The sequence below is a fragment of the Lissotriton vulgaris genome, chromosome 10 (assembly GCF_964263255.1).
Source record: "Lissotriton vulgaris chromosome 10, aLisVul1.2, whole genome shotgun sequence".
In the NCBI taxonomy this organism is placed as follows: Eukaryota; Metazoa; Chordata; class Amphibia; order Caudata; family Salamandridae; genus Lissotriton; species Lissotriton vulgaris.
This window is the reverse complement of record NC_141698.1, coordinates 79,322,034-79,336,476: the sequence shown is the minus strand read 5'-3', so window position 1 is coordinate 79,336,476 and position 14,443 is coordinate 79,322,034. Positions and strand designations below refer to the sequence as shown.

At 42.7% G+C, this 14,443-nt stretch overlaps 1 protein-coding gene across 2 annotated transcripts in view; it reads right to left on the bottom strand.

Annotated features, from left to right (window-relative positions):
- Positions 1–462: 462 nt before the first annotated feature.
- The window catches only part of LOC147684704 (somatostatin receptor type 5-like), a 41,365-nt gene continuing 27,384 nt past the window's right edge, over positions 463–14,443 (bottom strand). For both annotated transcript variants that reach the window (XM_086940542.1, XM_086940543.1), the window contains exon 2: positions 463–2,101. In XM_086940542.1, coding sequence (XP_086796668.1) covers positions 1,107–2,054 — 948 coding nt within the window. In that variant the 5' untranslated portion in view covers positions 2,055–2,101 and the 3' untranslated portion in view covers positions 463–1,106. The remainder of the gene's footprint in view (positions 2,102–14,443) is intronic.

The following is a 14,443-nucleotide window of genomic DNA, read 5'->3' as shown; positions in this document are numbered from 1 at the left end:
CTATACTCATTTCTGTATGACGTTGTGAAGAATAATCAAGACAACAATGAAAGGGCAGAGGTGAACACCACCAAATTCCCTTTAAACAATATAAACAATACCTTTTATTAAAATAATAGCTACTATATGAATGCCCAAAACTGTAGAAATTTTGCCTAACTGTATTTCTGTGCTTTTCAAAAAACTGTTATATTATTCTTTATAAATTTAGGGCCCGATTCACAGAACTAACTTAAGACAAAATCCTAAACTTACTACTTTTGGTATTCACAGAAGTTAGGATTTTGTCTTAAGTTTGTCTTAAGACAGACTTAAGACAGACTTAAGACAGACTTAAGTTAGGATTTTGTCTTAAGTCTGTCTTAAGACAAACTTAAGACAAAATCCTAACTTCTGTGAATACCAAAAGTAGTAAGTTTAGGATTTTGTCTTAAGTTAGTTCTGTGAATCGGGCCCTTAGTTAGTTTCAAATTCCAATATTTGCATTTTTTTTTTATTCTTTATTAATCTTTCGGGGATATTATTACAGAACACTTGGCAATATCCAGTTGGTATTACAGTTATCATGATGTGGGTGGCGCTTGTGGAAACTAATGCTGGAGTTCTTGCAGTTGTCCACTTTCAATTACTGCTCAGCCCTTAGAGCACATGCACAACCTGGTCAGGGGATGTCCATTCGGGATCACAGATACAATAATCTTGGTGCTCAAAAGCTGCAATGGAAACAATATAAAACATTTATGCATGTCAACAAAGTGCCACCGGCATGATGCTGCGTTGGATGAGACCCAACCGGATTCAGTTTGGGAAAGTCCTCCTCAATTGCAAAACAGCCTATAATATGTATTCTCTTCTAATCCTTCCAGTAATGTATTCTAGATGAAAACTATTCTTTGTTGGTTAGCTATGGCTCTTTCTAAAAGTTGCAGAAGATATCTGTTGTTGTGGTTCCATACTTATGTGGATTTATTCTGGCAGTTCTCACTTGTGGGTGCAAATATGTGCAGATGTCCACATTTCTTACTCCATGCTACTGGTATTGCTCCATGGCTAGGAGCATTCTCTTTTGGTTCATTATCAGTTGACTCTCCGACATATTTCTTAATTCAGCACCCGAAAACGCTCTTGTAACCTTGCTTATAGTCCTCAGACAGGAACCTATACAGTATGGGGTTGATGCAGCTTTTAGTGTAAGCCAAGATGACTACCAGATCATAAGCTCTAACCAGCTCAACTGGAAGACCCACAATTACATCGATAACACTCAAGAGGTTTAACGGAAGCCAGCACAATATGAACACAATCCATAGCCCGATCATGAGCTTGGCCCCTGAAGTGCCGCGACAACTGGTCGGATCCGCTGAGGACACTGCGCTTTTTGCTTTAACTAATAGCAGTAAGAAACTGATCCCACTCACGCTTATAGGTACGCAAAAGCCCATTGCAAATACACAGATGGTGTAGGTGGCATCCCAGAGAGTTCCAGGTTTAGGCCAGATAATGGTGCATTGGTCGCTCAGAGTATCAACATCTGCAAAAATAATCACAAGGAGGACGAAGAGGGAGGCAATGAGCCAAGTTAGTGCAGAGAGGAGTTTAGCCACAGTCAGTCGCTGACACACTGACGACTTCTTTGGGCAATGCACAGATACGCAATGACTAATGCTCATCACCATGATGAAAAAGATGCTGGCTAGTGGATTGATAAAGTCGATTGTCATAACCATCTTGCACACAAAGGAGCCAAAAGGCCAGGAGAGCTTAATTTGCTGTGAGGCGGTGAACACAAGTCCGATCATCACAAGGATGTCCCCTATTATTAAATTGAATATGTAGATGTTGATGGTTTTGCTTAGCTTGGTGTATCTCAAAGTAATGTAGAATGCAAGAGCATTGCTGCTCAATCCAAAGGCAGAGAGCAAGAAGTAGACTGTTGGGATTGCGATGTAATTCACGCCATAGTCTATTTCGTGAGTGAATGTCGCGTTGAGACTGAAGGTCTCATTTGAATCAGACAGCTCCTCTATCAGGTCTTCATTGGGAAAGTAATCCATTATGTCACTCTCTTTGATTCAATGAAAGTTGAAAGACCAAATGCTGTCTGAAAGAAAAAGAAAAAGAAAGTGCATATTATTAATGCTAACATAACTGTAACACATAGGTTTAGACTTGGCAATCTTACTAAATATCGCCCCCATTGTTACTGAAGAACCTCTGCCTTTCTGACTAGTTTATGTGGTAGGTGACCAAATACAAAGAATTATCTGCATATGTCACAGATAAACCATATAAAAATGATGAAATCGTTATTGACCCCTTCCATGCTGATGACGGCCGGGAGCCGTCATGGCACACAGTGCTCGTGTGCTGATGACGGCTCTAGGCCGTCATGACCGCACCCGCGATTGGAATGTGCCGCACAGGCGCAGAATCGCGGCCGAAGCCAGGGGGTTAAGGGTTCCAGAAAATAAAGGTTGTACTCAGAGCTGACGTATAGCATCAAATGTTTAACAGAAAGCTGACATGATGAAATTCTTATTAACAAGCTAAAACCATTTTTTGTGTTTTTTCAGTGAGCACCACCTTTGAACACAGATTGACTGCAGATAAAGTGTGAGGTAGGTTAGCTACAGGAATGATGTTGGAGCAATCCTGTGTTTCAATAGGATTTTCATTCTGAATATTAGGATGATGCATCATCTGTCTAGGTGTTTTATACTACTAGAAAATAGTATGCATTACACATCAATGAAATAAAGATGTCGTTTGGTGCTTTACTTTGTTCTTTGTGGGCAAAAGTTAAATTGTTCATTGAGTGTCCTGATTAGATTCCATGTAACCAGTTTCTGATCTGATGATAAGATGACTGTTGTGTTCATTCAAGGGAAGCTGTCTATTTAGCTCTCCTAAGGACATTTGTCCAACCTCATTCATGGAACTCCTCCTCCTGATACTGAACAATGAGCCCTTCCTACTTTTTAACTTCTCCCTGGATCACAGGATTTTTCCTACAACCTGGATATCTGAAACTACTGATGAGATACCCATCACCAAGAGTGGAGGGTGTAAACAACTTCCGCCACCTCTTGAAAAAGGTGACTTTGAGCCAACTACAACAGTTTCTGCAATAAAATGGATTAATTTCCAAGTGACTCTTTTGTCAGGCCATATCAGCAAGCTAGCGATACTGTCTGTTTTAGGTCACATATAGTGGCTTGTTGATAGCAGTTGTGCAGAGTGCTGATCTTACTTGTTCTTTTGGTGGCTTTTGACATCATCTACCACAACATTCAGATTAACCCCTTCCGTGCTCATGACGAGCTGAGCTCGTCATGAGTTGTGCCGCTCGCATGCTCATGATGAGCTCAGCTCGTCATGTAACGCGGCTTTTTGAAAAAAGCCGCACAGCGCAAAAATAACCGCCGCACGCATGTGTTTAAAACCTTCAATGAAAGATGGGTCGTTGACTTGCTCCTATCACATCTGGCCGATTCAGGGCCCTATATTTAAAGACATTTAAACGCAAAAGCCATTGTTATGCATCACACTTCCAGTAAATACTGTATGGGGTCCCCCTTCTATATTTCAGGAAGGAATGGTTCTAGAGCCTATCTTAGTCAAACTCCATGACCACAGTTCAATGATTAAGTTTACAACTAGCAAGCATCTTCTAAATATTCACCCATCTATTTAATCCCAGATGTACCTGCAGGATTACAGGGGGCTCTTGATATCAGCTATAGGATGATATTTCAGAGGCAGTAATTGAATAGCATGATAAGCTATTCAAATTAAACACGGGTATCAGTGTTGGTGGGCATTTCTTCACACTGAGAGATCACATGGGGACAAAGGACAGGGAGTAGGACCAAAGGGTAACAAAGGCTTCATTAGAGGTGAATAATGAAGTTGAGTTTTGGAACCCCAAATTTCTGATCTTTTTCCTATGATGCTCAGTGACACATCTGTTCTTTAAATCATCTTGTAAGGGTAGTGTCCTCCCCTGTATGTTGGTTTTTTCATCAGCTGCACTAGCGCCTAATGTGTGTAGTGCAACTAATGATGTGCCAAAGATCAGAAACAGGGGTGGGCACAATTTGTTTTATTTGCTAGTGCGTGCGTAAACATGCACAATTTTGAAAATATGCAAATCTATGCAAATCTATGCAACTAATGCAAATGGTGACTCCTTTTCCACTATATTTTACCTCGAAATTAACCCTGACGTCCATTATTGGTAAGAAAATGTATTAAATAGAAAGCACCTTAAGCAAAAGCCACTGCGTTCTATTGTTCCTGTGCAATTGCACCGTTCATTGTAAGGGGCAGATTTACAAGCCCCCTGCGCCACCAGTATGTCACTTTTTGTGACGTACTGGTGGCGTATCTTACTGCTTCATATTTACAAGGACAGGAAAAGCCACCCTGGGTGGCTTTTCCTGTCCTTGTTAATATGGCCCCTTTACACGCAGCACTTTGCATGAAAGGGGCATTCCATGGGTGTTGCTCTGGGTGTTCCCACGCAACACTCATGGAACGAGACACATTGCCAGATTTACGAGGAATCGTAAACCTGGAATTGCATGTGAATGCTACACCTCCCCAGGGGAGGTGTAGGGACTGGGGAGGCGTAGGGAGGCGCAACGAGGAGAAAATTTTAATTTCTTCTCGTTTGTTCCTCTTTCAATGCGTGCTGCATTCTACAGCACTCATTGACAGAGAAAAACGCCTGTAGTGATTGTTTTTGTGCAGGAAGGTGCCCCTTCTTGCACAATAACAATCTCCCCACGACACAGGCATCCTCGCACCATGGTGCAAGGGTGCCTGCGCCGGCGCGTGGCTGCAGTTTGTGTACCAGCGCAGGGAGAAGCACAGAGATGCATAGATATGCAACAAATTGTTGTAAATATGTTGCATCCCTGTGCTTTGAAAGTTACTTTCATTGTAAATCTGCCCCTTCATGTTTGCTGCGAATGGCGCATGATTACGTGAAATGGCGCAATGGATTCATTTTGGGTGTTTTACGTAAGAAGCATAATTCAAATTTCCCGAATTTACACAAACTACGATAGCGTAACTTCAATTTCGCTCTGCTCTAGTCAGGAGTTAGTGCCCAAGAGCCGTGTGTCTGACTGCAGACATACAAAACTGCCTAGAGCAATAGAATTGGAGTGCAAGGTATATGCAGGTTGAGCTGATCTGTATGTGATGAAACACATCTGGCAAGAAAACCCAAATAGACAAAGACGGCTAGTCGAAGCGGGAAGAACAGAAGAGTTGCTTAGGAGTGAGGGCATTTGTACGAAAGACTCTCTGTCAGTTGCAAAGTTGACAGAGACTATGGAACAAAGAACGGAAGGGTTTACTAAAGGGGCATGTTTTCTTGAGTGATTAGCCTCATCCACACTGATGACGGAACCGCTCCGTCATCAGCTGCGGTGGCGCTGTGCTGATGACGGAGCGGTTCCGTCATGGCCCGCTCGCTGCTCATGCGCGGCGCGAATTCCGTGCCTGCGCTGAGCGTTCTATTGAGCGGGCGGGGCCATGACGGAACCGCTCCGTCATAAGCACAGCGCAACCGACGCTGGTGACGGAGCGGTTCCGTCACCAGCATGCGCCCGCCGCATTTCCGCCCCGCCCCCTTAGCAATGCGGCGGAATAGCCGCCGCAGTGAAGGGTTAATATGCACAAGATGTGAACTGTGTGCAGTCTAGTAAAATAAAGGTGGCAGCGCCCGGATACCCTCACGGGTGGCAAGAAGCACTCTACAAATCTACTGATTGATAGTAAAAGCAGGAGAGAGCAATCGGTCACAAGAGGGTCGAGAAATGGTCAGGCACTAATTATCAGTGGCGGCTCCTCTGCAATGGCGAAGGAGCGTCACCCAACTGCCAGGCTCAGAGCCAGTAAATGAAAAATTAAACCACAGCATTGGTTTATTTGTCATTTTCTGGCTCTGAGCCAGCTTACGCAGGGAGGGGCATGGCATGGGGAGGAGGATTGCTATGTGCACTCCTTACGTGTGCATATGTGTTTGGCCTGCCATCTCAGGCCGACCAAAACACACATGTGCATTTAGGTTTCTGCAGCACGGCTGCATTGAGCAGCCGGGCTGGCGAAACCCCCACAGTCTCCGTGGTCTGAGAGGAGTGTATTTCCAGCCCGCTCACATAAGAGCAGCACAGGGATTGCAGGAAGTCAGTGATGTGGGCCCAATGTTTGCTGGGACCAGGAAGGACAAGGCGTAGCGTGACGCAGGAGGGGGGCAGCAGCTCCAGCTAAGTATTTCTTTTTAATTTTGTTTTTATTATAACCCCCCTGAGCTTTTCCCCTCCCGCTCCCCCTTCACCTACACCACCACCTCTTTATTGTGGCTTCTGCCACTGCTAATTATGCTAATATGTTAGTGAGGCCCCTGAGACCATCACCCCTAAATATAACAAGCCATAATTTTACTGAATCCGACAGAAAAGTTAGATCATCCAAATATTCTGAGCTGAAAGAAAGTTAGGACTCCTAACTTTAGGACTCCTAAATTGAGAAAAATCCTAACTTTAAGATTTTTGGTATTCACAGAAGGCATTTAGGAGACCTAAAGTTAGGAGTCCTAACTTTACTACTCCTAAACTGAGAAAAATCCTAACTTTAAGACTTTCGGTATTCACAGAAGGCATTTAGGTGTCCTAAAGTTAGAACTCCTAACTTCTGTGAATACTGAAAGGAGTAAATGCCTTCTGTGTATACCAAAATGGCAGTAAGTTTAGGATTTTGTCTTAAGTTAGTTCTGTGAATCGGGCCCTCTGTGTTCGGGGTGCTATATATTCAGTAAACTTAATTGTGGGCATTGCGGGCCTTATTTATGAAGCCTTGTGACAGTTTTGCGCCGCTGTCGCATCACTTTTTGTGATGCATCAGCGGCGTAAAACATGCCCCCTGTTATGCCCTATTTACAAAGTGACGCATCTATGCAAATGCGTCACCTTGTAAACTTCTGCGATACATTATACCTGCGTCAGATATAATGTATGCAGGGGGGGGTTCCCACGCAAGTAAGCCTCGTAAAAGTGACAGTGAAATCTATGAGATTTTACTGCACCACTTCTAGTACGCAAATGCATCAAAACCTTACGTCTGCCTCATGGCAGGCGTAAGGATGACGCAGTGCTGTATTCATAGCCCTCCCCCCTGCACTGCTGGAGTTGTGTCACACTTCTGACACAACTCCAGCAATGCATCATTTTTGTGCCGACAGATACGTCAGTAAAACTGACATATCTGTCATTCCTTGCGACATGATACATCGTACAGTAAATATGATGCATCCATCATGTTGCAAGGAGGGCGCACTGAAAAGTTACGCATTACTGTTTTCACGCAGCGATGCGTCACTTTTCACAAATAAGGCACTCCATTTTTTCACTGGAAAAGACACCCCTGCTGGAATGGTTGCCCTGAGATCAACTGTGTAGTTATGTTATGTTATGTTATGTTATGCTTTTATGTTATGTTATGCTATGCTGTGCTATCTTACGTTATGTTGTGTGTTGTTACAATGACCTTAACCCCTTCACTGCGGCGGCTATTCCGCCGCAGTGCTAAGGGGGCGGGGGGCCGCGCGGCAGGCGCATGCTGGTGACGGAACCACTCCGTCACCAGACGCGGTTGCGCTGTGCTCATGACGGATGGAACCGCTCCGTCATCAGCACAGCGCAACCGCGGCTGATGACGGAGTGGTTATGTCACCAGCAGGGGAGGGGTTAATAAAGGACTCAAAGGTTAGGAGAAGTCGCTTCCACAGCCACGTGTGAAGACAAATATACAGAAAGGAAATGAAAGAAAGTGTATGGAATAATAGAAAACAAAAATAATACACATATGAGAGATGGAGAAAGAGCATATGTGCAAGCTGGCTGTGACTAAGGCACATAGGTGGTAGCACGCTGCAGGAAAGACATTAAGAAAAACTCCTGTAAGGGAATGAAGAAGAAGAGATTAGGGTTAGACTAAGGAAGGCAATGGGAAAACATGGCTAGCCCTAGGCTTACAGGGAGACCCTTCCAGGCCCGTGTCCAATCTACTTTCATGGCTGTCCTTCAAATGGTAGCTAAATGTCAGCTGCAAAGTAGATCAAAGGACTCCTGTATTAGACTTTCTGACTCCGTTGTCAACACAAGAGGTCTTCTTGAGCCTGTGTCATTTGTTACACCACCAGATAAAACGACCAACCCGGAAGTAAAACTAAAGTCTGTTGTTTAGGCAAAGCAATTGGCTATGGACTAACTAGAAAACATTCATGCCAAGGGGTGTGACATAAGATCGATCCTTTTTAATGTATTTATTTTTTAAACAGACAAGGAGAAAAAAAACAACTCAGAATTCACCCGGAAATAAAGAGCCAGTATTGGGAGATGGGTGACAGATGTGTGTGTACTAGCTGGGCTTCAATTAGCATATGGTGTATGAAAAGGATGTTAGTAATAACACATTTATATTTCCTGTCTAGCGGTGCGTTAGATGTTTAGAAGGGATAACTGGTCACTAAATGCTTCAATGCATAATTGAGTGGTCCGGGTGATAATGATGCAGTTAGCAGTTACACGCTGTATGTCAAACATTATTTCAATTCCAGAGGACATGCAATACATTCTCTTGAGGCACATGTGTACACGAACTATATATAGCATTAATTGGTCGAGACAAGAAGTGATGCTCTTGAAATATAAATTGATTGCATTAAATGGGTACCTTGCCATAGAGAGGCGGCCAAGGGCCCTACTGCAAACAAGGGTAAATGGGCTCCCATTCCCTGGTGTGCCAATAAAAAACAGCTATAACTGGTGTGTAGTGGGCCCCTCTAACATCTGGGCACCGGTGCCACTGCACCTACTACACTATTGCGTGCAACTACCTTGGGAAAGTGGATGGGGAGGTTCCTAGAGGAACTGTCTCATTTTTCAATGAGAATTTTCCCTCTTTTTTGATCAATCTTTTTTATTGATCTTTACTTATCATTACAATTCGTTCAGGTACATGTATACAAGGATTCTGTATCAGCCCGCCTTGAACTGCGGTAGGGGTTAATTGAGTCTGCCCCAATTTATAACACCCTGCAGGGAGTCCTTTCTCACTGTGGAGACCACAGGTATATTACAGAGACTGTGTTTTATGTCTCTGTTTGTTTTCAATATGACAGGAAAGAAGTTGGTCATAGGGATTAGGATTACAGACGAGTTTGCAACAAACAACATTTATGCAAAAACTAAATAAGCATGTTTTGAGAGGAACAAGGCCAGTACCATTGGGGAATAGATGAATATGTATTGGGAATTGTGGGGCGAACTGAATAATTGAGAAGAAACTGAGTATGAAAGGAAATTAAAAGGGGCCTAAATGTAAATTACAGGGACCATTATCATATTAAACTTGATGTAATGCCTGCAGAAACTGAGTAAGGAGAGTAGACAGAAGAAACTAGGAGATGATTCCATGTGTTTCCCCAGAAGTAGTTTTGCCTCAAAATGTAGATACAAATAAAAATAAAAAGGGAGCCCATGTTACAAATGTACAGGAAGAGGAATAGTGTTCCCCTCTCAAATGGTCTCTCCTTGAAAGAAAAAAGAGTTAGAGTGTTATTTTGGTTCTTGTTATTTAGTTCTTGGTATAGCGTTACGACTCGGCCCGAAGGGACATCACAGCGCTGTGACTGACAGACAGGTGACGAGGCAGCTAATTAGAGGAACCAGATGTTGAGAGAAGCTAGAGAAACTGGAGCATGCGCGGATGAACAGAGAAAGCCATTTCCAGTGGTACGGGGCAAGATCGGAGAAACACGCCCGCAGAACAGTGACATTGTTTTCTTTCTATGTATCCATACAGAAATTACTTAAATATAAGTGTAGAAGCCGGTGACCCCAAAGAGACGGCATGTTCTGATGAAGGTGTTACAACATCGAGTACAATAACACCGAAACGCGTCAATGCTTTGTGGCTAGAATCCCATAAAGGTCAAGGAGGTAGCAGATATCCATAAACTATAGATACTGACTACTGTACCAGCAACATTAAAGAAAAGACCAGGGGATCTATATGAGTAGTGGCAAAAAATATCAGGGCCACAAGTAGAGGGGGCTTGTGAAAAGGATCCAATTGTTGTTTTTGATTGTGGAATTGCACTGATTAACTTTTTCTCCTTTGTTTTATTATTCTGATGAATGTGACATTATGTTTTTTATGTATTATGAATTGTTTTTAATTGTCTTTTGATATTTCAATGTACTTATCCAAAGAGATGTACTTTGGATTTTTTATTTATCTTCTTGCAACAAGAAATTTTACTTTTATAAAACATTAAAAAGATTGTAAACGTTTACTTTTAGTGTGGAACTCCTTATCTACAAATTTTTTTTTACTTTTATAAATATTTCTCTTTAATGCCCTTATAAGGAATGTCTGCATGATTGGCTAGAACCCATGTAGTGCACACACCAGACTCATTTTAGCGTACACCCAGGGATTCCTCTTTGACTACAAGATCGGAGAAAGCCCGGCCACCAAATTTTTGGAAGTTCTAATCTGCTGAGGACATAAAAGATATTGATTTTTAGATCATAGATATATGTCAGGGTGGTATGGAATAATCCTGTCATGTAGACATTTTGGGCCTAAACCTGACAATGATAGGTCAGGCAGAGAAATTTGAACAATGCTCTCTTTCTAATGGGGAGCCAAGTTGTGGATGTAAATGGGAAAAGATGACTGAAGATTTACAACCCTTGTAGACCCGCGTATGATCTACTTTCATGGCTATCATTCAAGTGGGAGCTAAAGGCCAGCTACAAGATAGATTAACAGTCTTTTTTGGGGTTTTCTGACTTTGATTTGTCAACACATTGGATTTTACGGCAGAATCATTTGCAACGCTGAGAATTAGAGGCAAATTGAAAATCACAAAACGAAAGTCTGTTAAGTATGCATGGCAATAGGTCATGACTATCTGGAAAACATCCATATCAAGGGATACATTTATTTTTGTTAAAAAGGGCAAAAGTGAACAAACTAATGATTCATCCAGAAAGAAAGAGTGAGTTTTGGAAAGTGGGCATAATAGCTAGGCTCCATTTAACAGTTGGGCTATGTGAACAAATGTTAGTGATTATGAATTTACATTTCCTGTTTAGAGAGGCATTCGGCACCCTGATTTGATATCTCACAAAAGGGCCACACTAGGTTATGCGGGTGTACCCTGGAACCCGTAGCAAGTACTTTTGTTTAATTGTGGCCCGTATATGGCTCCCTTTGAGTCTACCAACAGGTGCCAGTGGGTAAGCTTGTCCCTACTAGGCCTGCATGTCCCTACCAGGCCTGCAAAAGTTTAAGCTATTGGCATTGTAAATGACAATGTCTTTTATTTAGACATTTTGACAATTATCACATAAATAAAAGGCATTACCATTTACAATGCCAATAGCTCAAACTCTTATAAATGTGCGACCTATTTCACTTCAAAGAAGCAGCCGCCATTGGCCCCGGCTGCTTGGAAAGTGAAAGCACGAATCGCGCGCTGAATGTTGCAGGAAAGCATGTCATGCCTGCAGTAGGAGAAACTCATCAAAGAAAATAGTGCTTACAGACTAAATAAGACATACCGTGTAACAACAGAAGTAAAAGGGATAGTTCTCATGGGAGGTAACAAATAAAGTGAAGGCAGTAATAAGGAGGGACTAACAAGCCTATTAACGAATCAGAAGCCAGCATTTACAAAGGACTATGACACAAGCCAATTAAAAATTTGGGAAGAGTGGGCGGAGCTTCAAGTCCATACTTGAATACAAGATGCCTCACAGAGCAGCGCTTGCTCTGCCCAGGCACAACCTAAAAAGGACTTACGGCAACTACAAGTGAGTCCCCAAGTCCTATAAGGTAGGCCACAACATTTTCTTCTGCTTGGAGGCCAGCCAGCCAGAATGTTTGGTCCTGTGGGACCGGACCTGTCCCACAGTACTGAAATGGCCAACAGGAGAAATAACTCCCTTAGTCAATCAGAAGGTCATCTTGTTTTAATTTTCTGCACCATGGGACGTCCGTGGGGCTAACATTCTAGGTGTACTTAACTTTTTAACCCCTTCAAGCCCAACCTGAGCATCACTTTGAATGCTAATTTCTTCAAAATGCCTGAATTGATTTACACCAAATCATAAATAAGCAGATTTTCTAAGTACAGCTGAAGTTGTTTGTGTAAGTCCATCCAGCCATTTTTTCTTTAACAATGAGTTAAGTTTCTGAAGGCAATTCGGCATGGGAAATCAGTGTTTTGGCTGCTTCCCCCTCCCTTTTTTCTTGGCTCCTGCTTGAATTATCAGTGCCAAACTTTAACTGAAGGAGTCGAGTTGAGTTGGATGATAATTTTGATGTGTGTGGGTGTGTTGTAGGAGGAATGTAGGAAATTAATCATTTGATGGAACAATAGTGTGAGAAAACGTTTTTGAATTACTGGGAGAAAGTTTTGAATGTTAATGTTTTAGAATATTTCAAGGTGGAATTTGATTCTTTTTAACAAGCATTAGCAAACCCAATGAGGTTGAGTTTAATGTGCTAATACATGTAGCATTAGCACATTAGACAGAGATACACAGGAGGGAGGCCCCAGAAGTGGACAGAGAGGAATATATTTGTAAAGTCCTTCATGCAATGCAAGCACTGAAGAGGAGATGGAAGGATCAACCCAAACAGTCAACACCATTGAATGAGCGATACAAAACTTCACTGACCTGAGCCAAAGCACGATTGACACACTCTCAAGCCAATGACTCAAAGAGGATGGTCGAAAAAAGTGAACAGTTGAAAGAGGTTAACTCAAAGCCATTCTATATTATTTGCACTAGATCAGTTTTACAGCCATCCTGTCAAAGCCCAGACTTGACAAGCATTGGCAGATCATAAAGGTTTCGCCTATGCAAGACCGATTAGCATTGCCAATGTGTTTTAGACATGTCGAACACCAACATGGCTGCTGCTGAGCATGGCTAAAAGTTATTGGTGCAGTGGTGAGTGGCATGGAGTGGCATAGCGTGGAGCAGAGTGGCGCTGTGTGGAGTGGGGTAGAGTTATGTTATGTTATGTTAATTGTAGCTTATATAGTGCCTAATCACCTGCAGGACTCTTTGTAGAGAAAGCTCGGGTAGCTACTGATTTTCCAGAAAAGCACCAAACCAATGTATTAGACTATAGCCAGGGCTTCCCTAAACAAATAAGTCTTAAGACACTTCCTGAAAAGGAGGAGGGTGGGTTCCTTATGAAGGTTCTCTGGTAATTCCTTCCAGATTTGGAGAATTAAAACAGGGAATGCTCTGCCACCTTTTCATGTCATTTTGGGTAGTGAGGGGACCAAAAGGCCTCCCGTGGATGATCGCAGTGTATGTCCCGGAGCATATTTCGTAAGGCGCTCCTTAATATAGCCCATCGCCTGGCCAAAGCTGGCTTTATGGGCAAATCAAAGGCCCTTAAACTTGGCTCTCTGTTTGACTGGGAGCCAATGCAGCTTAAGCAGCAAAGGGGTGGCATGAGCCCATCTGGGGAGCCTAAACATGAGCCTAGCTGCATCGTTCATGATCACCTGCATCTTGTTGATTAGTTTCTCAGGGAGGCCGATATAAAAAGCATTGCCATAGTCCAACCTGGACGCGATCATGGCAGATACGATGAGAGACGTGGAGAGGCATAGAGTGGAGCACAGTGATGTAGATGGGAGTGGAGTACAGTTTTGTAGAGTGGACTAGAGAAGAGTAGAATGAGTTGAGAGGTGTAAAGTGTATTGGCTTAGAGTTGAGTGTCATAAAGGGAAGTAGTGTAGAGTGAAGTAGAGTGGATGGGCGTAGAGTGGAGTAGAGTGGATTATAGTGGTGTAGAGGGGAATGGTGTAGAGTGGAGGGAAGTGTCAAGAAGGGAAGAGGCATATGGTGGAGTAGAGGGGCTTAGAGGGGAGCTGTGTACAGTGTCATACAGGTGACTGTTGTAAAGTGGAGTGGCGTAGTGTGTACTGATATAGAGTGCTGTACAGAGGCGAGGGGTAGAGTGGCGTACAGTGGAGTATGCACGGTGTGGTGTGCCCTACCATTACAGACAACACATTTTCAGTTGAAATTACCATTACATTTGCAGGCATACAGTTGTACTGATAAAAGTATACATCACATATATGATAATGTGTGGAAATCAGCATCACCAAGTGTGATGATTTGTTTCGATCGTATTATAATATTTATTTCCACCACACTTCAGAGATACAAAAAAGGTGCTTCATTTGTGCTTTCATAGTTCTGATATATGTAGAAATATTTGTGTAGCTCATTTACTGACATTTAAATTATGTTATGTGCTAGAAAAAGTACCATTCTAAAGCCTTTACTTTCACACCCCCAGCAAGATTTCCACATAAATCGTCTCA